The following is a 24,993-nucleotide window of genomic DNA, read 5'->3' as shown; positions in this document are numbered from 1 at the left end:
CAAAACCAGTCAGAGACAGGTAAGTAAGAGCCCTGGCTCACGACATTGTGCAGGCTGGAAGGGCAAGTCTGAAGGCCGTCAGGGAGCGGGCTGGGGGCCACGAGAGCTGCTCTCGAGGCCTTTGGTCTGCTTGCACGGGGCCCACCCAGATAATCCAGGACCATCTCCCTAAAGTCAACTGACTCTCGACGTCGGTCCCCGCTTCCAAATGCCTCACAACAGCACCGACAAGGGCATTAGATTGAACTGCCTGAGACTGCAGCTTCGCCAAGTGGACACATCAAGCTGACCCCGGCCTGAACGTCTGTCCTTGCCCAGCCCCGGGTAAGTGAAATGAGGGCCCCCACTCCACACACTTGGGAGGTTTTCCACCTGCTCTTTTTTAGAAACTTGAGTGGTTGGGTAAAAAAAAGCCCAATGTATATTGCATTCTAAACCAGCAACCTCATTCAAATTCTCTCATGTTTGCTAACGTACACACATATAATTCCACATCATGGTAATCATTGTACACATAACCTATTTTCTGCTATTTTCACCTAACTTTATTTCATTTAAGCATGCCCTCATACTGATATTTTCTACATGATAGCCATATTTTCCAATTAATTCATGATATTCATTCATGTTACTATGCTATAATTTTAAGTCATAGCCCCTTTTTTGACATTTGAATAGTTCCAAATGTTTGCCACTTAAAAATCACTACTGTGGGGCTTCCCTGGTGTCACAGTGGTTAAGAATCCACCTGCCAATGCAGGGGACACGGGTTCGAGCCCTGGTCCAGAAAGATTCCACATGCCGTGGAGCAACTAAGCCCATGCGCCACAACTACTGAGCCCACGTGTCACAACTACTGAAGCCTGCACGCCTAGAGCCCGTGCTCCACAGCAAGAGAAGCCACTGCAATGAGAAGCCCGTGCACAGCAAACAAAGAGCAGGCCCCGCTCTCCACAACTAGAGAAAGCCCGCACGCAGCAACGAAGACCCAACGCAGCCAAAAAAAATAAATAAAATAAATTTTAAAAAAATTTTTAATAAATAAAAATCACTACTGTGGACATATTTATGCAAATAATTTTTTAAACTTTTGAATAAAACCATTCTTATTACTTCTTCATATCCTCCAAATCATCAAGCCCATTGTAGATGCCGCACTAACACCTGCCCTGCTCAGCACCTGGCAGAGGAGAGGTGAAGGATCTTACCTCAGTGTCCTGGAGCAGGCTGGGTATATGAAGAAGTCTGCAGGCTTCGAAAGGCAGGAAACATTCTCAGTGCGGGATTAGATGCTGCATGTGAACTGTGTTTGGACAAATTACCTTCTGATTTAACATGACCTTGTAAAATCAGATTTTCTGTTCAAGTAAATGTCCCTCTGAGGGAGGTTAGTGGGGTCCTAGCACCTTTTAAATGCTAATAGCTTAGCAACTCTCCAAGGATGAAAAGTGCACAGTATAAAACCTTGTTGAATGTATCAATATTTGTCCTTATGACGATGCTGCAGGACTAAGATTCCATGGTACACCTTTGGGGCACCACAGATAAGATAAACAGAATCCTCAAGAAGCCGCCCTTCTGTGTTTCCCCTTCTCATGCATTAATAATTATAGCTGAATAATCTGAGTCTATGTGGCTGAGACCAAAGGGGCCAAGAAAACAAGGGTGTTTAGGAGGTTGTTTGGATCTTTCCGGTACCCAAACCTCCAAGTCTAGGGGACCCTGTGAGCTGTAGATGTGAAGTCTATGCTGACCAAATCCACCAGAAAGTTGCTGAATTCCCTTTTTCCTTTTATTTTGTAGAAACAGTTTACATGCTGCATTTGAAAACAGAGCTTATAACCAGCATAAAATTTAGCAGAAGTAGTTTGGCCTCTCTGAGTTCCTAGGAAATCTAAGAACTCAAATCACTTCACTGCAGCCTCTCAAATATTTCAAAACCAGAGCCTCTACTCCTCACTTCTCTCTCCTGGAGCTGACTGTTCATCGTCTGCCCCCCACTGCTACCCAGACACCCCAAGGTTAGAAAAATGGCTTCAGAACAAACCACAAGGAATCTGGCTCTAAAACAGTGTTTATAAAAATGGGACAGTGGGACTTCCCTGGTGGCCCAGTGCTTAAAAATCCACCCGCCAATGCAGGGGATACAGGTTCAACCCCTGGTCTGTGAAGATCCCATATGCCGCGGAGCAACTAAGCCCGCGAGCCACAACTACTGAGCCTGCGAGCCACAACTACTGAAGCCCGTGCGCCTACAGCCCGTGCTCCGCAAGAAGAGAAGCCACCGCAATGAGTAGCCCGCACACTGCAACAAAGAGTAGCCCCCACTCGATGTAACTAGAGAAAGCCCGCGTGCAGCAACAAAGACCCAAAGTAGCCAAAAATAAACAACAAATAAATAAATAAATTTGTTAAATAAGTAAATAAAATGACATTTTTTAAAGTTTTTCATTTCTCCAAGAGAATTGAGCCTTGGAGGCACCTACTACATGCCAGTGGCCGTGGCCGTGTCTTGAAAGACCGAGAAAGTCTGTGACGTGGCATCGAAGGGCATATCTCCTTGATGGGGAGACAAACAAATGAAATGAAGCATCAGGGCTCTGTAGGGCCAAGACTCCTGCTGGGGAGGAAGAAATTCTCCTCTCCCTTCTAGGTTCGTCTGGCTGGTTTAGAATTGAATTGGCATGAGACAGATGAACAGGGGGAAGATCAAACAAGTTTAATAACGCGTACACATGGAAGAGACCCAGGAAAACGGAGTAACTCGCCAAAACGGACGAAGTCCTCACCTCATGTACCGTCTTCAGCCAAAGACCAAAGAGGATGTTGAAGATGGGGAAGCAGTTAGGGGCAGCGACCAGGCAAAGCACAGTAGACAAGGGCGGGGCCGTCACACAGACGGAAGTCCTTGCTGCTCCACTGATGGCTCTGGAGGTTTGGGAGACACCCTTACAAACGGAGATCTCCCTTACAGATGCAAATGTTTCTCACAAGAGGGCAGCTCCTACTTGGTTTTCAGAGTTTTCCCCATGCCTGCTGTTTCTTGGAAAATAAGCAGCTTAAAAGAAGTAATACGCCCAAGAGACATACTTGGGGAGGCAAATTCTGCTCCCCTTCACTAGGAAAGCATTAGCCCCTTGGAGAAGGTAGCGGGTGAGGTGGGCTACTCCTCAGAGAATGCCTCAGGGAAGAAGCAAGACTTGGAAGGTTGAATGTGGTGTTTCCAAATCCCATCCAGCCGTAGGAGTAGGGAAACCATGACAGTTTGCTTTTTCTGGTAACGTCGTAGTTCACTGTTTCTTTGTGGTAATTATCACTGGAGTTTTATTGTTGCTTCTTTTCTTTTACTGGTGTTCTTTTTTTAATGGTTTGTTTGTTTGGGACTTGTCTTTTACCAAGTTGTCCTTCGCTCCATCAGAAATGAAGTATTTGGCACGAAGTGGCCACGCCTGCGGGTGTTCTGTAAATTCTTGGTGCCTGAGCGACTGCAGGTGGCCTGGTGGTAGGTGATGAGCTCACCAGGGATGCTGAGTCCAGGTGCGGTGGTGGGATGTGCGCCCTCTGCTGGTCGCTTCTAGAATTCACAGTTGGTCTTGAGGCGGCACCGAATTCCCTCAGTTCCAAGAATGTGACCTCTGCACGGTGGTAAGATCTTTCTGGCTAAAGAGATAGGGGATTAAAAAAAAAAAAAAACTTACTTCCACACTCATTCAAGTTGACCGTCTTAAGACAAATCCGGGACTGGCATGGCAAAAAGAGAAAGTCTGAATATTTTTATTTTCCTATCTGGTGGAGAAACGGAAGACAGGAGAGCTTGGGCCAGGGTCCCCATTGTGCCTGTTGATGTAAGGGGCCCCACGGCATCCAGAGGAAGCCAGCTGCCAACGTTAGCAAACAACATCTGGTTAAATTTGCACTTTAGCTCAACAATGAATAGTTTTAGTATAAGTATGTCGTATGTGATATTTGAGACCTACTAAAAAAGTATTCACTGTTTATCTGAAAGGCAACACTAACAGGTGCCTGTGGGGTTTTTTGTTTTTCTTTTTAACATCTTTATTGGAGTCTAATTGCTTTACAATGGTGTGCTAGTTTCTGCTTTATAACAAAGTGAATCAGTTATACATATACACATGTTCCCATATCTCGTGCCAGTGTTTTATCTGGCAACCCTAAGAGGGAGGAAAGAGAGACTAACGTGAGGAGAAAGGTCAGTCCAGAGTCTAAGAAGGCTGGAAGCTGGTGAAGGCTGAGCCATCAGACCCGAGGCTCCCCCGCTGTCATGCTGGTCGCAGGTTCACTCACACAAGCTGTGCTTCGGCAGCCGGTGGCCTCCTTTCTTCAGGGGACACTCTGGCAGCCGCAGTAGGACCTCCTTAAACGTGTTCGTGTTCCTCCTGGCTTTCCACCTCTCCCCGGGGCCCAGCGGCTCGTTATCCAGCAGGTCTGACCCCTTCCCGCGTGACGGCAGACACAACTTCAGAACCTCAGTTGCCCACTCGCCTCTTCGGGGAACTTCCCAGTAGAACATGCAGCCAAGCAGCTGCCCATTTCCTCCCGCTTGTCCCTGGAAAGCAGTTTCTCAGTTCCTTCACTTGCTTTCCTTTCCTCAGGCTTGTGTAGGAAATGCCGAGCCTAGCCACGCTGTGGAGTCTGTGCCACATTGTGGACGGCCCATTCCTGTGCACCTTTCTGGATCAGCAAGGACTAAGTCGGGCCCTGGTGTGAATGAAGCCAGGCATTTGGGCTGTCTTCCTTCTCTCTTATTCCCGTTTGCTTCTAGAGTAAACTTTTGGAATTTTGAAGTGCTGATCCCAGGAGAGATGCGTTCATAGAGCCAGGCCAGCTTACTTCATGCTGACTTAAGATGCTGGGTTATCACAGACAGTTATTTAAAGTATATCAGAGAGGACGAGAGATAACCAAGATGATGAAGCTACAGTTCTCTGTGCCTGGCTTACATGGAACACTGACCCCATAAGGATCACGTCGTTCTTCTCACCCCAAAACCGAACGTGGCATCTCACAGGGACAGACCAGGCATGAAAACTGGGGGAGATGAAGACAGTTCTACTAACATCGCTGGGGAAAGGTCACACTCTTTTTTTTTTTTTTTTTTTTTGGCGGTACGCGGGCCTCTCACTGCTGTGGCCTCTCCCGTTGCGGAGCACAGGCTCCGGACGCGCAGGCTCAGCGGCCGTGGCTCACGGGCCCAGCCGCTCCGCGGCATATGGGATCTTCCCGGACCGGGGCACGAACCCGTGTCCCCTGCATTGACAGGCGGACTCTCAACCACTGTGCCACCGGGGAAGCCCCACACTCTTTTTTAATTACCTTAGATCTTTGTAAAGGATGACAGCCCCTCATCACTATTATGAGATTGAAGCTGATCTTTGTGGGTGAGATGGAGCATGTCTCTTATGATATTCTTTAATCCCATAGCTCCCCTCCCCCACAGACCTTAGAACAGCTCAGTTCACCCTGGAAACACAGGATAAATGTACATTTATGGGCGGTACCCAGAGGGGAGAGTCTAGAAACTCCTCTAACTTAGATTGGGTGACCATCGTTTGCCCTTCCTTCCCTTGTTTCATTTCAAAGACTCTTGACAGAACAAATAAATTATATCTGAAATAACGGTTGCTTAGGGCCTAAACATGCTCAGGGCATCAGGGTGCCAACACTCAAACCTCGCTGGCGCTCTGCTGGCTGACAGGAGCCTATGATGGGGGCAGCTGGGCTCAGGTCTCATGTCGTCGGGGCAGCTGCAAGCCCGGCCCTCCGCTTTTGCTGCAGAACCTCTCATCTTCCTAAAACGTCGTTTCCTTTATGCCATCTCATCGTCAAGTATTCCCCAAGGCATACGGACGGAGCCCACCCTGAGAGCCGGGCCTCCTGCTACTCCCTGAAACGCTCTCAGTCATGTCTGTGCAGGAGCCAGTGCCCTCACCTGCCCCCCTTGAGTCAGGTGACCCAGCCTTCAAAATGCACTGGCACTCAACCCACTTCGGGAAGTGCCCATCATTCCACTGCACAGTTCGCTCCTTCCTCGGCTGTTCTGGAGTCCGGCTTCTGCCCACCGACTCAGTGCTGGACCTCGTCAGGCCTTTGACCGTCATGTGTGAATATCCTGCCTGGGCTGATGTAGCCTGCCTTGTCAACCAGGTGGAAAGCTCTTTCCCAGGAAGGACCTGGTGTGATGCGACATACATATCACAAACCTCCAAGAAATATTCCAGGAATAAATAAATATCGAGTGTCTGCGTTTGGCTCCCTAACTCTGAAGAATGTGGGGGCTGGTGGCCAAGAGAGCATCACCTCACTCATCAGAAGAGGCAAATTCCTGCAAAGTTAGCCCAACATATTTGTATGAATGATATCCTTCATATCATACATATTATGCGATTTATATGTTACATATGTATATACGTTATAACTTCCATGACAAAGATGAAGATGATTCAAGTGGGGAAAATCTGTGTTCCCCCTAAGATTAAAAAACACAAATCAAAGACCAGAATGCAATCAGTATTTTTCAACCACTTATTAAAAGGAAAATGGTAATTTTCTGAAAAAGGCTCTTATTACCCAAAATTAGTCACAGAGAACGAATGCCATAGTGCCCTAACATTTGGGGGAGCATATCCACGAGGAGAAAGGTGAGTGTGGCTGCCCCCAACCTGCCTGAGCCCCCGCAGGCTCCAACCCATCCTGGAGCATCCTGCCCACCTGGCCCTGGGCTTTGCAGGCAGGGCTATAACCACAGACCAGGTGCTGATTTCTGGAAGCCAGTTTCCTTTCTGCAGGATGTTCATACGCCCATATAAATGAAGAAATGAGGAAACAGTGCAGAAGCCTGCTTGACGGAAGGTTTGTTTGTTTTTGTTTTTTCATTCTGACTGCAACTCCAGGAGGCCCTCATGGGTGGAGAAATGCTGTCCAGTCATAACCTGGCAGGACGCGTGGACACAGGTGTGTGGGGCTGCCGTGTGCCTGGGAGACGAGGGTGGTGGGTGTGAGGCCGGAAGGGAATCTTCCTCGTCCCATTGTCACCTGGATCCTCTTCCTCCACCTTGGGAGCCAGAGGGCGACACCTGTCCCCCAGAACTGCAGCAGGAGGGGCCTCTCAGGGACCAGGGGTAACTGACACACACAGGCCCACCTGCCTCTCTCCCACCTCTCGTGGAGGCTGCTAAGGGAGAGAAAAAATCTGGATAACTAATTCTAAGTAATGAGATCGTCCCATCTTTAAACTCCTAAAGCACTTAAAACCTATACCATTTAGTGCTAAATTCTGTTCTTCCTGGGATCACTTACAATCGTTTATTTGTTGAGTTTGGGTCTTCAACTCAAGTGTAACTTCCTCCAGGGCAGAGAATAACACAATTTTAGGACCATTTCTCCCAACCACCCCCTATGTCTAGTGCAATTTCAAACACGTTAAGTGCGTTAATTGATCAAAATGAGCTAGGAATAGTTTCATATGACAACCTGTCCCAATACGTAATACCTGTCACTCAGAAAAGCCCTAGAAGAGACCCAGCGTGGATATGCTTCTTTTCAAAGACAGGAGAACCCAGCTTCAGCAGAAGCTGCTACTGCAGGCTCGGGCTGAGAAGGTGTCCCAGTCTGTACCTTGGCCTTTCCGGCCAGCCCAGGAGAGGTCACCAGGACTGGGTGGAGGTCAGGGTCGATAGGCCCTGGGGCCTGAGAGAGGTGAGTCTGTGTCTCTCTCGGGTGAGGACTACTCCAGGTGCCCGCATCACACACACCCGGAGGCCCTTTCCTCGCGGGACTCTGGGGCAAGGTGTCTGGCAACGGCGAAGCAGTACCTCTGGAGTTAGGGTGGGTGTGGGGCAGGGGCAAAGGTCACACCCAGGACACCTGACGGCATCAGAGGCTGCCACAGGGGCCACAGCAGCAGTGGCTGAGACAGACGCCTGGTGGAAGCCGGGATCTCTGCGGGACCATCCCGGGCAGGACAGTGTTCTCTGCCGTGCAGTTGGTAGGAACTGAGACCTTTTCCAAACTTGACACCAACAAGATTAGCAGCGGTCTTCTCCGAGGGGGCTGCTTCCACTCATGTATTTCCTTGCTTGCCTTCTTGCTTATTTGGCTGCGCGGGGCCTTCGTCGCCGCACGCGGGGTCTTCATTGCCGCATGCGGGGTCTTCATCGCCGCACGCGGGGTCTTCGTTGCCGCACGCGGGGCCTTCGTTGCCGCGAGCGAGATCTTCATCGCAGCATGCGGGATCTTTTACGTTGCGCCGTGCATGTGGGATCTAGTTCCCTGACCAGCGATGGAACCCGGCCCGCCTGCACTGGGAGCGCGGAGTCTTAACCACTGGACCACCGGGGAAGTCCCCAACCTACTCGTTTTTAAACCTGCGCCATCTCCTCTCCCCACCCCCCTCTCTCCTGGCCCCCTAACCAAGTCAGTGTGAACCGGGTTTGCTCTGGAAGCTCGAGCCCAGGGGCCTCTCTCTAGGTGTCCTCTACTCCACATGTCCAAAAACATAGAGCAGGGGCAGCCACTCTGTGCCTGCAAGACCCGTTCTCCCGGATTCCCAGCAAAGCGGGAATACATTTCATACCAAGTTTGTATCTCCCTACACAGACCTCCCCAGGAGTACACTGCTGCTTGAGCTGGAGAACCTGTGATGTGTATCTGTAACCAGATGTCGCCGGAGTCTTCCCGTCCCTTAGGACTCAGTGACTCACTGCTGTTGCCCTGCTGCACGGGGGCGGGGGGCAGTGGGGGGTTGGGGGTGGGATTTGAGTTCAAACCCTGCCCTTTCGGGAAGAAGGGAAGGGGGGTGATTCGGACTGTGGGGCAGCCCTTGCGGAGGAGGGGAGGCTCCATCCCCACGGGGCGCCTCGTCCGGAGCCCTCGGGCCTCACAGCGCCTCCATCCCCGTCTGGACCCTGCAGAGGAACGGAGCTGCCCCTCGGAGGGTCTCCAGGTTATCCCCCGGTTCGCTCTGACCCCATCACCGTCCCCTGAAGCCGATTCTCCGATCACCCGGGGCTTCTTACTGCCGGGACACCGGGAGCTGCAATCCCCACCGACGAGCAATTAGGTCTCGAAGAGAAGGGTGGGCGGGGGCTCTCCTCTGGGCGGGGCGCACGGCAGGTCGGGGCGCGGGACCGCACTGCCCACCCCGCCCAAGCGCGCCGGGCGCGCAGCCCGCTGGAGGGGCGGGGAGGGGCGGGCCGCACATTTAAGGCCGCACCGCCGCCCGAGCCGGACAGGCAGGCGCTCGGCTGCCGCAAGAGCAAGGAGCGTGCCACCGGCCTCGGCCCCCGCCCGCCCCCCGGGGCCCCCGCCCGCACCATGAGGCCGGTGCGTGCAGCCGGGGCGCGAACGCGCGGGGCGGCAGGAGAGGGCGGGCGGGCTCCGCGCGTCTCCCTCCGCTGCGCGGAGACCGCGGAGACCCAGGGCTGCCGGCGTGAAGACGCGAAGCCAGACGCGGGGCAGGGGCCGCGGGGGTCCTGATTCGCAGGCGGCGCGGGGCTGGGGACTCCACCGGTGCGCCGTGGTCCTGAAGCCGCCCCGGCCTCTGAGGCCCAGGAGTTCAGTGGGCGCCCCCGCCGAGGAACGGCGCGCTGGCGTGTGCCTTGGGGACCAGGCACGAGGGAGAGCCTGCCCTCCTGGGGGATCTTGTCTCGAGCCGGGGAAATAACTTGCCCAGCCCTGCGCGCGCCCAGCCAGCCCTCCACCCCGGAGCAGAGGAGGAGAGGGCGCGGGGGACGCTGTTCGCCGGGCGGGGAGGGAGCAGATCCCGGGAGGAGGGGCCGGAGGGAGGGAGGCGCGTCTTCCCTGCAGGTCCCGTCGGGGAGGCCTCAGCTCCGCTTCGGAAAACCCACCTCGGGCCAGCACCGCACCTCTGCTTCTCTTTCAGAAAACAGAAATTTACTCTGTGGAGCTCAGCGGAACCGGAGACATTGAGAAAACGGACAAGGGGCATGACAAGAAGTACGGGGGCCTGAAAAAGAACTGCTTAGAACGCAAAACGCATCAGCCGAAAGAGGAGCTTAAGAAAGAACTCGATCTGGTCAGTTGAGCCAACCGGGTGCCCCTGAGCACTGCCCTCCCCGCTGAGAGCTCGCCCCTATAACCCACCTCCCACAGACGAAAATTCAGTCTCAAGAATTCGAAAAGCCCTGAGACTTGTTTCCTTGTTTTTTAAAAAAAAAAAATGGTGGGATAATATCTGCCCAGGGGTCAGGCCTCTGAAAGCTCCCTGCATTCAGGCTGTAGGCGCACCCAGGTGAGACTCACTCAGAGGGAGTCTCTGACTCCGGTCCCCACAGGCATGGACGGCCCAGACCGCTCTCCTTCCTGGTGGCTTCGCCGAGATGATACAAGCAGCCAGCTGCCACATTTTAGCTGATAAGATTGAACTATTTGAGGCAGAACCACCCCGGAGGAAAACCAAAAGCACTACACTTGCTAGGTTTCTGGGTATATTTGCCCCACGAGAAAGAATTTCAGCTGTAAGAGAGTTGGGCTTGGCTTCAGACAACCTTAGGCTCAGCTGAGGTCCAGTTCTCCGTGGCTGATCTGTGACTGGGAGCAAACTACTTAGCTTTGCTGAAGCTCCGTTTTCTTTAGGTAAAATGGGAAATAAACAATTTTTGTGGGTCTGTCAGGAGAAAAGTGAGATAAGAATGAGAGTGTTCTTAATGGAAGTGTTTTGTGGACGTGCAACCCTGTTTCTGGTAAAGCTGGCTGCCCTGGAAAAGAGCTGCCCTGGGACTGAAATGTGACACTGCATCTCAGGAATGCCAAAGGGGAAACTTCTACGTGAGTTTGAGATTATGCTAGATTGTCCCTGCACTTCACTGCAGACCTTAAAGCTGGGATTCTTTGAGCAGCTGGTAGTAGTGTGTGCTCATGTGTGCTACAGGGCCAATTGTTAAACACTCAGGAATTTGGCAAGCTGACTGGTACTGGATTAGTAGCGTGAAGTGTGACTGGGGTGAGAAATCAGTAAATGCTACAAATCGGAGCTCTTTATTTATTTTTCCTGGAGAGCGCATTAAACAGCACACACCACTAGGCACTTGTCCATGTATCTTCTGATGACACTTAAGACCACAGCCCTGGAACTGGACTGACCTGAACTGAAATCCCAGTTTGACTGAAATTCAGTTCCCTGTTGTGAAAAATTGGAATTAAAAATGGTACCTACCTCTTAGAGTTGTTAAGAGGGTTACAGAGAAAGCAGGAGAAAGACTGAGATAGTCATTCTTATTTCCTACGTATCTCTAGCAGTTAGGGGCGAAGACATAACTACTCTTACTTGAAATTGCTAATTATAATATGAATATATATCCATTGTATCATATGCCTGTAAATTACAATGAGAACCTCCCTTGAGATTGTAGCATTTTGTGAAGATGTATAATACAGAAAAATAATTTCCATAGTATTGGCCAAAGTGTTCCCTTGCTTCCTTGCTGAGATACATCTTTCTTTCCCTCCTTTTTCACAACCTTCTCACAAGAATCCTATAATTTGTGACTGCGTACTTGGATGCCCTTGCAACCCGACCCCTCCAGCAAGTTAGAACCTTGATGAGAACTAGAGCATCCCTGGCTTCTGAAGACGCAGGCAGACAGTGACTCAAGCCTGAGCCACCTGGTGCTGCCCTGTGCTGTTCCAGCAGAGCTTACTCCCGCACCCTGCCCTGCTCTCATCCCCAGAGCCGGGCTAGCAGGAGACGACAGTGCAGTACAGCCCCTCAAAGTCTGAGGTGCATCCATGAAACCGATGGCTCTAATCATCCTTTAACTTTTCTCTGCCCAGGACTTGGTGTACTGTGCACAGAACTGTGTCTTAATCCTTTGACTCCCCAGCAATGCCACATTCAGTTGATATTGGTACAATGAACAAATGAGCAAGGCAGATCAAGCCTCTTTTGTGGGCTTCCCTGGTGGTGCAGTGGTTGAGAGTCCGCCTGCCGATGCAGGGGACACGGGTTCACGCCCCAGTCTGGGCCGCGGAGCGGCTAGGCCCGTGGGCCATGGCCGCTGAGCCTGCGCGTCTGGAGCCTGTGCTCCGCAATGGGAGAGGCCACAACAGTGAGAGGCCCGCGTACCGCAAAAAAAAAAAAAAACCTCTTTTGTAACATGAAACTTTTTTGCATATACTTGAGAAAAGAGATGGTTCTGGTACCAGTCACAGTATAAATTTTTGTTTCAGACAATCAGAGTTCTAGAATCCTGAATGCTGGGCTTTCTAGGTGGGGTGAGGAAGACTTCGCCCTGGGTTTCCTGCCACAGAAAGGGCTTCTAGTCCTTTAGCCCAGAGACTCTCAGAGGGAGAGGAGAGGGGGGCTTTGCTCCCCAGGGAAGATTCAGCAATGTCTGGACATTTATGGTTTTCACTTCTTAAGGGGGGGCGCTGGTGGCTAGAAGCCTCCACAGCAGAGTTATTGGCCCCAAATGTCAGTAACGCCAAGGTTGAGAGACTCTGCTTTAGCCTAATGATTCTGTGGCAAAATGAGCAAGTGTGGTTGCTCATTTTGGCAGGTTTTTAATCTGGGGGCTTCTTCTCTGACAGTGAACTGAGTCTCAAGTACTGGAATAAGGAAAGGCATGCTTCTCTGCGCCAGACCGCCTGCCCGGTGAGGGCTGCAGGGGTAACAGGACACGAAATGGTTTGGCACTACTCACAGCCCTCCACGGATCCCACAGTTCAGGTCTGAGTTAAGTGTCCAGATCACTGGTGCCTGGACAGCAGGTGTGCTAGGATTTGCATGTGCTGGAGACCAGACTGAGGTGAAACACATTGCTTTGCTCAGAAAAACTAAGGACAGCTGCTTTGTGGTAAATGGCAAGTTAAGTCTGAACTGTTCAGGGGTGGCCAGAAAATCCCCTGGCCAGTGACCTGTCCTGCAGCGAGGTTCTCTTCTCTCGCTGCAGTAGCCCCTGGGACAAAGGTTCCTTCTTTTCATCCCACACTCCCTGACCCCTCTGCCTTCCTCAGCGCTACTCCCAGCTTTCGTGCACTTGTCAAGGCTTAGGGTTTGAGTCTTGGAATTATCTAATTCACTCTGTTTTTCTTTTCATGGCCTTCAGGATGATCACAAACTCAGCACTGAGGAATTGGAAACAAAATACGGTACAAACATCATTACGGTAAGTCGTCAGAGAACCAGTGATGGGGAGAGAATCCCAGGACTGTGCTCAGGGTTTGTGGAAAAGAATGAGTGACCCAAAGCTGCGACTCTGAGAATGCCAGCCACCCACATGCCCACCATGCGAGACAGGGCTGGTTCCCCTCGGGAGCTGGCCCGTCTGAACCACAGCCCTGGCCAAGCCCTCTGTTGAGCTGTGTGCTTGGTCACAAGCAGTTCTTTGACTGTGACCGCAGCGAAGCTGTGGTGACCCCAGGAAGGTTTGGATGCTTCCTCGTTGTCATGATCAGGGGTTGCTTTTAAACCCTGTGCCCAGGACGTATTAGGGTCTTATCAAGGCCTCCTCCGGAAAGGGACAAGGCTGCAGGGCACACCATGTGCCTCATAAAATCTCCCACCACAGAAGTAGGGCTTCCTTCTGTGAATTCAAATCTCAAATCTCAAAAGTTTTGGTGTCTTAACGTCAGGAGATCTGGGTGCACCTGTTCAAGTCAACAAGAATACCTGCAGTGTGAGGAGCAGGCGATGCCTGGGTTTCAGGAGTTCGCAGTGGGCGGGGGAGGCAGACGTGTAGGAAAGCGCTCAGCAGCCACGCTGCTCCCCGAAACGGCATGTGAGAGGCCGAAGGGCATGCTGAGGGAATGGTGGAGTCTGACAGGCGAGGCTCCCTGGGTGGTGCAGTGATTGAGTTGGGACGTAGTAACCGCTACCCACCCTCTGCAGAAACGTGACATCCAACCCAACGGGGGAGAAACGTCTGATTTCTGTTTCTTTTGGCTCTGCTTTCTCAGGGTCTCTCCAGCACCCGGGCTGCTGAGCTCCTGGCTCGGGATGGGCCCAACACCCTCACCCCCCCCAAGGAAACCCCGAAGATTATCAAGTTCCTCAAGCAGATGGTGGGGGGGTTCTCCATCCTCCTGTGGATAGGAGCCATCCTGTGCTGGATCGCATATGGGATTCAGTACTCCAACGATAAGTCCTCCTCCCTGGACAGCGTGAGGCCCTGGGGCTCCTCCTGGGTTTGGTGGTAACGGGGCGGGGGGCGGTGAGGAGTCAGCACCGTAACGCAAGGGCAGAGCACTGGGCTGGGGTCAGGGGTCCACCACTGATCAGTCACCACGTGAGTTTGAGAAAATCAGTCATTTTCCAAAGTGTAAAACAGAAATTACATCTGACATTCTGGTGTCTCAGAGGCAGTATGAGCATGAATTTTTAAGAGAGAGAGAGAAACACAAAAGTTCCTTCCTACGTGGAGAAAAAGGATCCCTGTCCACGTGAAGTGCTTTTGGGCTTTCTCTCCTCAAAGCTATTCTCTCCCTTTGCTGTGGAGAGCTTCTGTGCCTGCTGATAACGGAGGACTGAAACACAAAACTGTATTGGCCGACACGATGCTGAGAGAAGGAAGCCAGCTGAGAAAGGCCGCATACTGCACGATTCCATTGATGTGAAATGTTCAGAGCAGACCCGCCCTGGATTCAGAAAGCAGAGCCGTCGGGCTGCCAGGGCTGGGCTGGAGTGGGGAGTGATGGCCAGTGGGCTCAAGGGGACTTACTGGGATGACGGATTGTGGTGACTGTTGCACACTGTGTACCTTATTAACGATCCCTTCGTTATATACTTCAAGTGTGTAAATTGTGTGCCTGCTCTTTACACCAGGACGCTACTGCCATGTCTCTCGCTGGCCATGGAGCACCCTGGCCCTAGGCTCCGGCTCATTCCTGATGCTTGTTTTTCTGATCGATGCCTGTCCCCCTCTCCCAGGTGTACCTGGGCTCCGTGCTTGCCCTGGTGGTTATTTTAACCGGGGCGTTTGCCTATTACCAGGAGGCGAAAAGCACCAACATCATGGCCAGCTTCCGCCAGATGATTCCACAGGTGGGTGAGGCACCCACTGTGGTGTCTGCGAGACTTGAGATGAGCGAGCATCAGGCTGGGGGAGTGGAAGAGCTTGGAGGCCTGGGCTCCCTCCCTGCTGCCTGCAAAGTGACCTAATCTCTGTGGAGCCCCTGTTTCCTCTCCGGGTTTTGAGACGATCAGCAAGATAAAATGGAGAAAAGCGCTTAGTCGAGAGCAAAGTGGGACAGGGACATGAGGCGTTGCACAGCATCTCCTGTGGTTTCTCCTCAGCGCTGGTGAACTGTTTAGACAAAAGCAGTCCAGGGGGCTCCGAGCGGGAACCAAGGAGGCCGACCTGGGATTCTTTAAGTGTCACCCTCTTTGCTCCCATTTCCCAGCCTCCCCACATGTGCTCTCAGTATGGGAGGCGCCCCCATCCCTCCGCCCACAGGAACCCAGGAGGGGTCCTCTAGGGAGACCATGCACTGCTGTCAGCGTGGCAGGAAAACCGCACCCTCGCTGGTCTGCAGAGCTGCTGGACAGAGGGGACTCTGGGTGGGATCTTCTGTGCTAGGAAGTGGAGACCCTTCTCTCGCGCCATTAAAGTTTTCCCGACCTGAGCAAGATTGTTAAACCCTTTGGCTCAACCTTCAGGAGTCTTCCTGGACCTCCCAGCAGGATCATTCATCCTTAATGGTCTCCCTTCCCGCCAGGCTCAGGGCTGTCGCTTTGCTGTACCCTCCCATGGCAGAATTTTCTGGGTCAAAGAATATCTCCATGAGCTCCTTCTCAAGAAACAATAGTTCTTAGGGTCTTCAGGCCCCAAGTAAAAGTCTTTGTTTCATTTTCTGCTATTCTGACAGCTGTGGGTCCTAGTGCCTCCCTTCCTGAGGTCTGGAGAGGGTGCAGGACTGCCATCGTCATTCCAGGAGGGAATCTGAGGCCTGGGTCATGATTTTCTTTCGCAGCAAGCTCTTGTCGTTCGAGATTCAGAGAAGAAGACAGTTCCTGCAGACCAGCTGGTGGTGGGGGATATAGTGGAGATTAAAGGAGGAGACCAGATCCCCGCGGACATCAGGTTGCTGTCTGCTCAGGGGTGTAAGGTGAGCGTCACAGGCGCCCCAAGGATCGTGCTCATGACCAGCTGGCTTGCTGTGGTCTTTCCAGGTCTCAGCATAACTGGGGAAGGGACAAGGTGCCCGACCCTGAACTTGTTTCAAAACTTCTAGGTAGACAACTCGTCTCTCACTGGGGAGTCTGAGCCCCAGCCCCGCTCCTCTGAGTTTACCCATGACAACCCCCTGGAGACAAAGAATATCAGCTTCTTCTCCACAACCTGTCTGGAAGGTAAGTCCAGCTGCTTGCAGGACCGCATGTTCCGCTCATAGCGCTTCTCCGTCTTCAGGCTTTGTTTTCCTCTCTTTACCATCACTTGCTGCAAAGCTTCTCCAAGAGAAGACGTGGAATTGAAGAACCTAGAGAGCTGGTGTTTGGCCTTAGTAATGTCATGTGCTGACTGGCCACGTAAGCCACCAAAGAGAGGTCCGTGAGGCTGTGGTCCCTCCTAGCTGAGGACCCCCAGAATAAAATGTCTGCTCCACCTGCAGGCACAGCGACTGGCATGGTCATCAACACGGGTGACCGCACCGTCATTGGGCAGATCGCCTCGCTGGCTTCGGGAGTCCAGAACTCGAAGACGCCCATTGCCATCGAGATCGAGCACTTTGTTCACATTGTGGCAGGAGTGGCAGTCTCCATCGGCGTCCTTTTCTTCATCATCGCAGTGTCCATGAAGTATTATGTCCTGGACTCCATCATCTTCCTCATTGGCATCATTGTGGCCAACGTGCCTGAGGGTCTCCTGGCCACTGTCACTGTGAGTCTGCACTACTAGTGGTCGTACGCTGACCCTGCTAACATGCCATTCTGCTGTGCTGGGTGAGCGCCCACCACGGCTGAGTCTGCTCCGTCAGGGGCAACCGTGGTACATTCTGAACAGACTGTTTCTTAGAGGGACAAAAAGAATTGTGATTTGTTAATATTTGAATGCAATGTCCTTGAAAACTTATATTTTCATTTTCAGGAGATCTGTCTGCAAATCCCTTAAGATCTAGATAAGACAGCCTTGAACCACCATTTATGGATTTTCTAGAAGCCGGATACCTCCCCCCACATTTCCACTGTTCTCAAAAGGAAAACAAACCAACAAACTCCTTTAGCAGTTTCTACAGCTGAGGGACTTGAGCACACTTTTTACCTCGCTTCTCTTCCCTCTCAGACTCCCACGGACACACACAAATGCTTCTGTGTGTTCCTGCAGAGCAGTTCAGCCCCTTCCTGTGCTTACGTCCAGGTTCAGCTTTGGTTCTCCCTGCTTAGCTCACCCTTGAACAAGGCCCTTCTCTGCGGTGCGGACCCCCCCCCCACAGGCAGGGAAGAGGACCTCGTATCTTCAGTCCTGTGTGAAGGTGGCCTGGCGCCATCCTGAGCAAAGACAGAAGTTTTTGATTCCAGGTCTCCTCTGACTCCAGCAGAGAGTAATTTGACAGAATTGGAGGCAAACAGAACCCTTTGAGATCTGCAGGGTTCAGAGAGAGCGAAGAATGTTTAAATATGGAGCTCTTAAAGTGAAACAAATGCTTCTTGATTCCCCAAAGCAGCAAGGCAGCCCTTTGGGACAAGCCCTTTGGCAAGCAGCGGTGGAAGTCCGTCTTACGCGTTCTTGCTTGTGAATGACAGCCAAGGCCCCCTTTGTAATTACACATGACTTGCCTGGCTCTGCGACCTGTGGGCGCCTTAGGATCATTTTCCTGAAGGGGCAAAGGGACAACAGAGTGTTCCACATTCAATAGAAGGAAGGGCTGTGGCACGTCCATGTATAGGGCTTTACGGGCTTTACAGGCTTTCTCGGTCACTGGGGCCGATGCGGCTTTACTGCATCTACAACCATACCTGACACCAGTCCAGCTCTACCTGTTTCTGCATTATTGAACCCAAGTTCAAAAGGGTGGTTTTTCTCCAAGCTTCTCCCTCTCTCCTCCATCTAGGTGGCTCTGTCACTGACAGCAAAACGCATGGCCAAGAAGAACTGCCTGGTGAAGGGCCTGGAGGCAGTGGAGACCCTTGGTTCCACCTCCATCATCTGCTCAGACAAGACGGGGACCCTAACCCAGAACAGGATGACCGTGGCCCATCTGTGGTTCGACAACCAGGTCTTCGTGGCGGACACTAGCGAAGACCATTCGAGTAAGTCTTCGGGCGCGTCCAGCCTGGCCCTGCACTGCGGACTCAGCCCTTGGGGTGAATAGTGCTGTTCGTGGGTGCGAGCCCAGCACCCTTGGCATCCCCTGTTCTTCTTTCCAGATCAAGTCTTTGATCAAAGCTCTGCAACCTGGGCCTCCCTGTCAAAGATCATAACGCTGTGTAACCGCGCTGAGTTCAGACCAGGACAGGAGAGCGTCCCCATCATGAAGGTGAAGGCCCTGCACACGGTCTCAGTTACAGGCAGAGCCACGTCACTTCCTTGTTCTGATTTGGTGCTTGACTTAATCTCTGCAGCTGAGTAGGTTTATGCTGTAAGAGCAAGTCTAATCACAAGACCTGTAGAAAACTTTTTTCGCTGTAACTAGCTTCGAGAAATCTAAAAGTTCTCAGAATATTCACTTGGGCCTTTTGAAAATTCTGTCTCTTTCCAGAAAATGAATGTGCCTTTAAGTTACTTTCCTAACTTCTTTATCAGCTAAGAAGATATAATCAAAGGTTACTTATTACATAAATGCCATTCACTGATGTTTAACATGTAATCGGCTGGAAATAGAAGGAGGGGTCTTGGAGCGTATTCCTCTGGGCTGCCTGGAGCTCTTGTATAATTGCAATATATGAAACTTCTCTCTCTCCTCCCCTCCTTTCCTCCCTCTCCCTCTCAGGAGTCACCGAGTCTGTGTCCTGGCTTTCCTGTTTGCCATCTGTTTCCTTCATTGACTCTCACTTGTATTTTTTGTTTGCTTTTCTTTGTCAGCCAGCTCATTAATTCTCCTTTCGGCCAATCACTTCTCTGTGTCTTTCAAGCCCTTGTCTCCAGTTCTCATTTCTCACCCAAGTTCCAGGCGTTTCCAGCTCGCTGTGTGTGTTTCCACTGGGAGGTTTTGCAGGCTAGACACTCAACATACTATACTTGTCACCTTCCACCTGTACCCACACTTGCTCCAAGTTAATATCTTATCCCAAATTTTCTGTTTTTCTATGCTGCAACCATTTTACTTGTCATCCTTTTGGAAGTCATCTTTAACTTACTCCTTCCCAAATATCTAGTGAGTCAACAAGGCCTATTACTCTTGTTTCAGAACATCCAACTTTACATTTCTGTTATCACTAATACCTTGCATCGGAACAATTGTACCAACCTCTTAACTGGCCTCCATGATTCTGGTTTATCCCTCCCCTGTCTTTCTTGCATGCCACTAATTTTCCTGTCTTTCTTGCATGCCACTAATTTACTTCATTAGTTAGATGGACTACTTCATCTGACTTTGCTCAAAAACTTTCCATGCTTCTCTATTTTCTGCTTCTCGAGTGTAGGCCTCAGTGCTTGCCTTTTGGGGTTCTTTACATCTGCCACATTCTCCGTGTCCACCTGTGCTTCAGCACTCACGATAGAGTTTCCCCACCACGTGCCTTCCTTCACGGCTTTCTGGTTTCTAGAAGGCTTTCTTCTGCTCCTCTCTCTGTAGGTAACCCACCTGTCTTTCTCTTTTTTTTTTTTTTTTTTTTTTTTTTGCGGCTTGCAGGATCTTAGTTCCCTGACCAGGGATTGAACCCGGGCCCTGGCAGTGAAAGCGCGGAGTCCTAACCACTGGACCGCCAGGGAGCTCTCCCCACCTGTCTTTCAAGATCTAGTTCATAACTGCTTTTTTCATGAAAACTTCCTGCTCTCAGAGCTCTCACTTTTCTGAACTCCCCTAATGCCAGCAGGTGGCGCCCTGCAGTTAACAGTCCTAAGTCAGTCACCAATTGTGCGGTAATTGTTTTCTCTCTCCAGGAGATAGTAAGCTTAGGTTCTGTGTTGGTTCGTCGCAATTGATCAGAGAAGAACCAGATTATGTGCTGCAACTATTTATCTCTTGATTCGCAGAAAGCTGTGGTTGGAGATGCCTCAGAAACTGCTCTTTTGAAATTCTCAGAGGTCATTTTGGGTAACGTGATGGAAATTAGAAAAAGAAACCGCAAAGTAGCTGAAATACCTTTTAACTCAACCAACAAATTTCAGGTGAGTTTTTCGTCACAACTGAATCTTTATCATCACTAGAACAGCATTTCCACCTGTGTAAGTATCCTTTGGTTAATATGTATTGTGAATGATACTTGACTTCAAAAATAGTCCTCAGAGATGCAGGGCCTGGACGTCTGGTAAACCCGTAAGAGGTTTCCCTGAAGTAAGTATAGAAAAAGAACGGTGAAGGTCCTGCCGTTCCCACGCGTGATCTATCTGTGTGACGTACACACTCACACGCACACAGACGCAACAGCACCCGCACTGGGTAACTTTGGCCAAGGAGGGGCAGCGGCCACATCCCAAAGGACGAGAGAAGGGTGGGGCATGGGGAGAAGCAGCGCTGCCCCTCGTCTGCATCAGGCACTTTACGTGCTTTGTCTCATTTAATCCTCATTATAAGCCTGTGACGTAGGACCAAGTAACCCCAACTGAAGGGTGAGGAAACAGGCCTTAGAAAGCGCTGAGGTGACAGAGTCACACAAGCATCTAAGTGGCACAAGCACTTTTCACACCTCTGACTCCTGAGTCTATGCTTTTTCTGCCACAGCACAGAGTCTGGGCAGTTCAGTTCAGGCCATGTTGGTAAGCCTTGCCCTTTGTGAAGACCAGTGAGCGCCAGCCACACTGCTCTCCCGTTCTGCCCCCCAGGCAGTACGTAGGGATCTCCTCTCCCCCGTGGCTCAGGAAGAGAATGGTGATCCTTGCCTAGTTGTCACCCCTCATGCCAGGGGTGCCCAGCAGTCATGTTAGGACAAAGGACAGTTTCTAGCCCAAGGTGCTGGCACAGGTGGGATTCCCTGTAGACTCCAAAGCTGAGAGTGGGGCATCGTGACTTGGTCTTTGCATAACAGTAAATTATGTAAATAGGATAACCATGTTTGTGTACAAGTTTCTGGTGATAACCCACACATTTTCTTTTATTTTTTTAAATTAATTAATTTATTTTTGGTTGTGTTGGGTCTTCGTTGCTGTGCACAGGCTTTCTCCAGTTGCGGCGAGCGGGGGCTACTCTTCATTGTGGTGCGTGGGCTTCTCATTGCAGTGGCTTCTCTTGTTGTGGAGCTCAGGCTCTAGGCACGCAGGCTTCAGTAGTTGTGGCTCACGGGCTCTGGAGCGCAGGCTCAGTAGTTGTGGTGCATGGGCTTAGTTGCTCTGCAGCGTGTGAGATCTTCCCCGACCAGGGCTTGAACCCGTGTCCCCTGCATTGGCAGGTGGATTGTTAACCACTGCACCACCGGGAAGTCCCACCCACCCACACATTTTCTTTGGAAGGAATTTAGGACTGGAAAATAACTGTGGCGCAAACATCTTTGTGGATGATTGAACAGTAAAAAATCATGGTTAGCAAAACAGACAACTAACAATGTATGATGTAAAATGTAGAGGAAATCAGATTTCTGTTCAAAAATGTAGTGAAAATAGAATGAGTAGCAATTCTAAAATAATGATTGTAACAATAGTTATCATGTGCTAATTTCCACACTTCTCACAACAATTCTGTTAGACAGTAGAGAAGGAGGAAACAGGACATAGCCAGCCAGGGACAGAGCCAGGACTCAGGCAGACCCAGGGGACCATGCTCTTAGGACTAGACAGGATGGCCTTCCAACCATGAACGAGACTCAGAGTCCCCCCGGGGCTCTGTCTCCTCCAGGGAAGGCTTCCTCGTCGTGTGAGATGTGAGGAAAAGCGGGTTCTGTGAGGCCTCGTGTATGGAATGTTGAGGGTTGGTCTAGAAAGGAGAGGGTCCTTCAGAAGAGGCCAAAGAGCCTCTGGGATGCTATTAGTGCCATTTTATATCCACACACGAGCAACACTCAGCACTAAGCAAGGTGGTTGGGTGTCATGACCTTGGAGGGTCTCTGGGGCCTCGTTCAACCCAAGGAAACAAAGTGGACAGTCTTAGAATAGCAGTTCCCCAAACTGAGACTGGTCCATTAAAATATTTTCCATAGTTTATGGCAAATTGAAAAATTAGGACAATATTTTATAAAATTTTATATAGAGATGAAAGAATTGAATTTAGAAGATTATCCTTTATGTCCTGCATGGTTAGGGCAGGGACTCTGGGGCCTGCTGGCCAGAATTCAGGTCCCACCTCAGCCCACTGCTAGCGGTCACTGAACTCTCTGCACCTCAGATTCCTCCCTTGTAAAAGGCAGTAATAATGGTACCCATGGCCATAGTTTTGAGAATTAAATGAGTCCATTTAATTTCTGGGCACTCAGAACAGTATACACAATAAAAGTATTTATTATTTCTACTTTAAGTGTTAAAATGCCCTACCTTTCAGAAAATGATAGTGACAGTAGGTGGAGGTTTTTGGTTCGGTTAGTTGGTTTTTTTAATGTCGCTACTTGGCAATGTGAAAAAAGCTGCAACCTTGCGTTTGCCCTCCATGGTTTTTTTTTTTTTTTTTTGTACTCATCTCTGATATCCAAAAGTCTATAAACTACTGGTTTAGAATCAACTGGTAGACCCAAAATGATAGAATTTTTCTTTGTAACTTACTCATTCTCTCCCAAACACTCCAGCTTCCTAAAATTCTTTCCAGGGCTTAGAAGGGTACCTGGTATAAAATAAGGTCTAGACTTAGCCACTTTATTATTGTCTATAAATTTTTCCACAGTTTTCCCGATTATCTTATTAGGGTACATCTAGAAGTAGAATTGTGAGGTCAAAGGGTAATGATGGTAAAGTTGTGATTCTTGTTACTTAGCTGTCCCCCCAGAGGCCTGAGCGTGAGAGGCTGTCCTCACAGCCCTCACGTCCTCTGTCACATCCAGATAATGACGCTGCCCACGTGCCTGACTGAGTGCAGGACGTTTCGGGTCTGCAGGGAGGGCAGTCAAGGCAGGAGGTGAGACAAGGCAGCTCCCAGCCCTCTGACCCCACGGTCGCCCCAGGAGATCGTGTTCAAGGCAGCAGGTTTCACAGGACGACAGCGCATCAGGCCTCCCTAAAGCAGCCAGTTTCTGTTTGAGAGACAGGCTGAGTTTCCCCCTGCGAGACACCCTGATTCAAATTCAAGGTGTCCCCCTGGGCTGGGACAGAGTCTAGCTCTCTGCATATTGCTTGGGTAGAAAGGACAGAATGTGCCTGCAGAGGACACTCCTTCTTTATAAATCAAGGACCAGTAGCCAACAGAGAAAGGGGTGTTTTTAATCTTGTCGTGTTGCTCATTTAAAGATGTGTCCAGTTCAGGCCCTTAGTAGTAAAGACGGTGTCATTGCCCGATGCCACACTGAACATGCTCGACCCCTTTCCCCCGCAGCTCTCCATACACGAGACAGACGACCCCAGTGACAAGCGTTTCCTCATGGTGATGAAAGGGGCCCCCGAGCGGGTCCTGGAGAAGTGCAGCACCATCATGGTCAACGGCCAGGAGCAGCCTCTGGACAGGAGCACGGCCAAGGCCTTCCACACGGCATACATGGAGCTGGGCGGCCTGGGGGAGCGCGTGCTGGGTGAGCAGAGCCCTGATCCCGCCCGTGAGGCCCGCGGCTCTCTGCCGGCCTCCGGCACACGAGGAGACAGGCCTGCGATGTAGCGGAGTAGCTCTGGCGTCCACTTGAGTCATAAAGGAGAAATGGTCAACGTACAAGAGACAATGTGTGATGGATAGTGTGCGGGGCGGTCCCTTCCAGATCAGGGAAATCTGGGAAGTTACCGTGGGACGGGTTGCATTTCATTCTGGACTTGGAGTGAGGGAACTTGAAGGGAGGTAGGGAGCGCACTCACGCAGAGGGAACCTCGTGGGCCAGAGCACAGCGGTGGGAACGGATGGAGTGGCACGCGCCTTGTCGAGGCTGCAGGTGGACGAGGTACCACGGTCCTGGGACACAGGGCTAGGAGAGTCGTGTGGAGGTCGGCTTGCAGCGCCCTTCTTGGCGAGGACAGGAGCAGAGTAGGTCTCAGCAGGAGGTGCTGCCCTCACTCAGGCGAAAAGGGATTTGATCCCAGGCAACGGGAACGTGAAGGTCACATACAGAGACTGTGGAGGCACAATTGGTAAGACTTAGCAGCTAATTAGAGCGGAAAAGTAAGTTTAAAAAAATGTTGAGGGGCCTTCCTGGTGGCGCAGTGGTTGAGAGTCCGCCTGCCGATGCAGGGGACACGGGTTCGTGCCCCGGTCTGGGAAGATCCCACATGCCACGGAGCGGCTGGGCCTGTGAGCCATGGCCGCTGAGCCTGCGCGTCCGGAGCCTGTGCTCTGCAACGGGAGAGGCCACAGCAGTGAGAGGCCTGCATACCGCAAAAAAAAAAAGAAAAAAAAAATGTTGAAGCTTCCCACTGAGCAGTTAGGGAAAACGTACTGCCAGTAACTGAGAGAAGGGGGCGTTAGAGGTGGAAGGAACCTTAGAAGCACAGCCACCGTGGCAGAAGCCTGTCAGTGGCAACGTAAGGGGTATCACAGGACATGTTCTGCTGGGAGAATCGGGGGCCATCGAAACAGCAGCTCTGAACGACAGGGTGATGGATGGGTTCAAGGTAGCAGAAGTTCATACTGACGATAAGGCTCATTAAACATTGTGAAAGCTCTTGCCAGTAGAGATGGAATCTGTGGAATGTGTGTTTCTAAAGGACATTTGCGTCTGCAAAGCAAATAAAATACGTAAGTGAGTTGATAATGCTTGAGGCGCGCCCCACAGCACCAAGTAGTCTTTCAAGGCAGGATTGCTGCCCGTCTGAGTTGCTCTAGGACCCTCACGTTTGACCTTTCCCTCACATGTGATTAAAG

At 51.0% G+C, this 24,993-nt stretch overlaps 1 protein-coding gene across 1 annotated transcript in view; it reads left to right on the top strand.

Moving 5' to 3' along the window:
* The window catches only part of ATP12A (ATPase H+/K+ transporting non-gastric alpha2 subunit), a 93,653-nt gene that overhangs the window by 58,022 nt on the left and 10,638 nt on the right, over positions 1-24,993 (top strand). Inside the window, exons 18-28 of the mRNA XM_027116772.1 lie at positions 9,826-10,054; positions 13,086-13,145; positions 13,936-14,139; positions 14,906-15,019; positions 15,949-16,083; positions 16,210-16,327; positions 16,588-16,856; positions 18,028-18,226; positions 18,344-18,453; positions 20,112-20,246; positions 23,527-23,719. Coding sequence (XP_026972573.1) covers positions 9,826-10,054; positions 13,086-13,145; positions 13,936-14,139; positions 14,906-15,019; positions 15,949-16,083; positions 16,210-16,327; positions 16,588-16,856; positions 18,028-18,226; positions 18,344-18,453; positions 20,112-20,246; positions 23,527-23,719 — 1,766 coding nt within the window. The remainder of the gene's footprint in view (positions 1-9,825; positions 10,055-13,085; positions 13,146-13,935; positions 14,140-14,905; positions 15,020-15,948; positions 16,084-16,209; positions 16,328-16,587; positions 16,857-18,027; positions 18,227-18,343; positions 18,454-20,111; positions 20,247-23,526; positions 23,720-24,993) is intronic.

This window comes from Aethalodelphis obliquidens, unplaced genomic scaffold (assembly GCF_003676395.1).
Source record: "Aethalodelphis obliquidens isolate GAN/ISIS:26980383/991018 unplaced genomic scaffold, ASM367639v1 scaffold16, whole genome shotgun sequence".
In the NCBI taxonomy this organism is placed as follows: domain Eukaryota; kingdom Metazoa; phylum Chordata; class Mammalia; order Artiodactyla; family Delphinidae; genus Aethalodelphis; species Aethalodelphis obliquidens.
The sequence above is the reverse complement of the archived record's forward strand: the minus strand, read 5'-3'. Positions and strand labels throughout refer to the sequence as shown.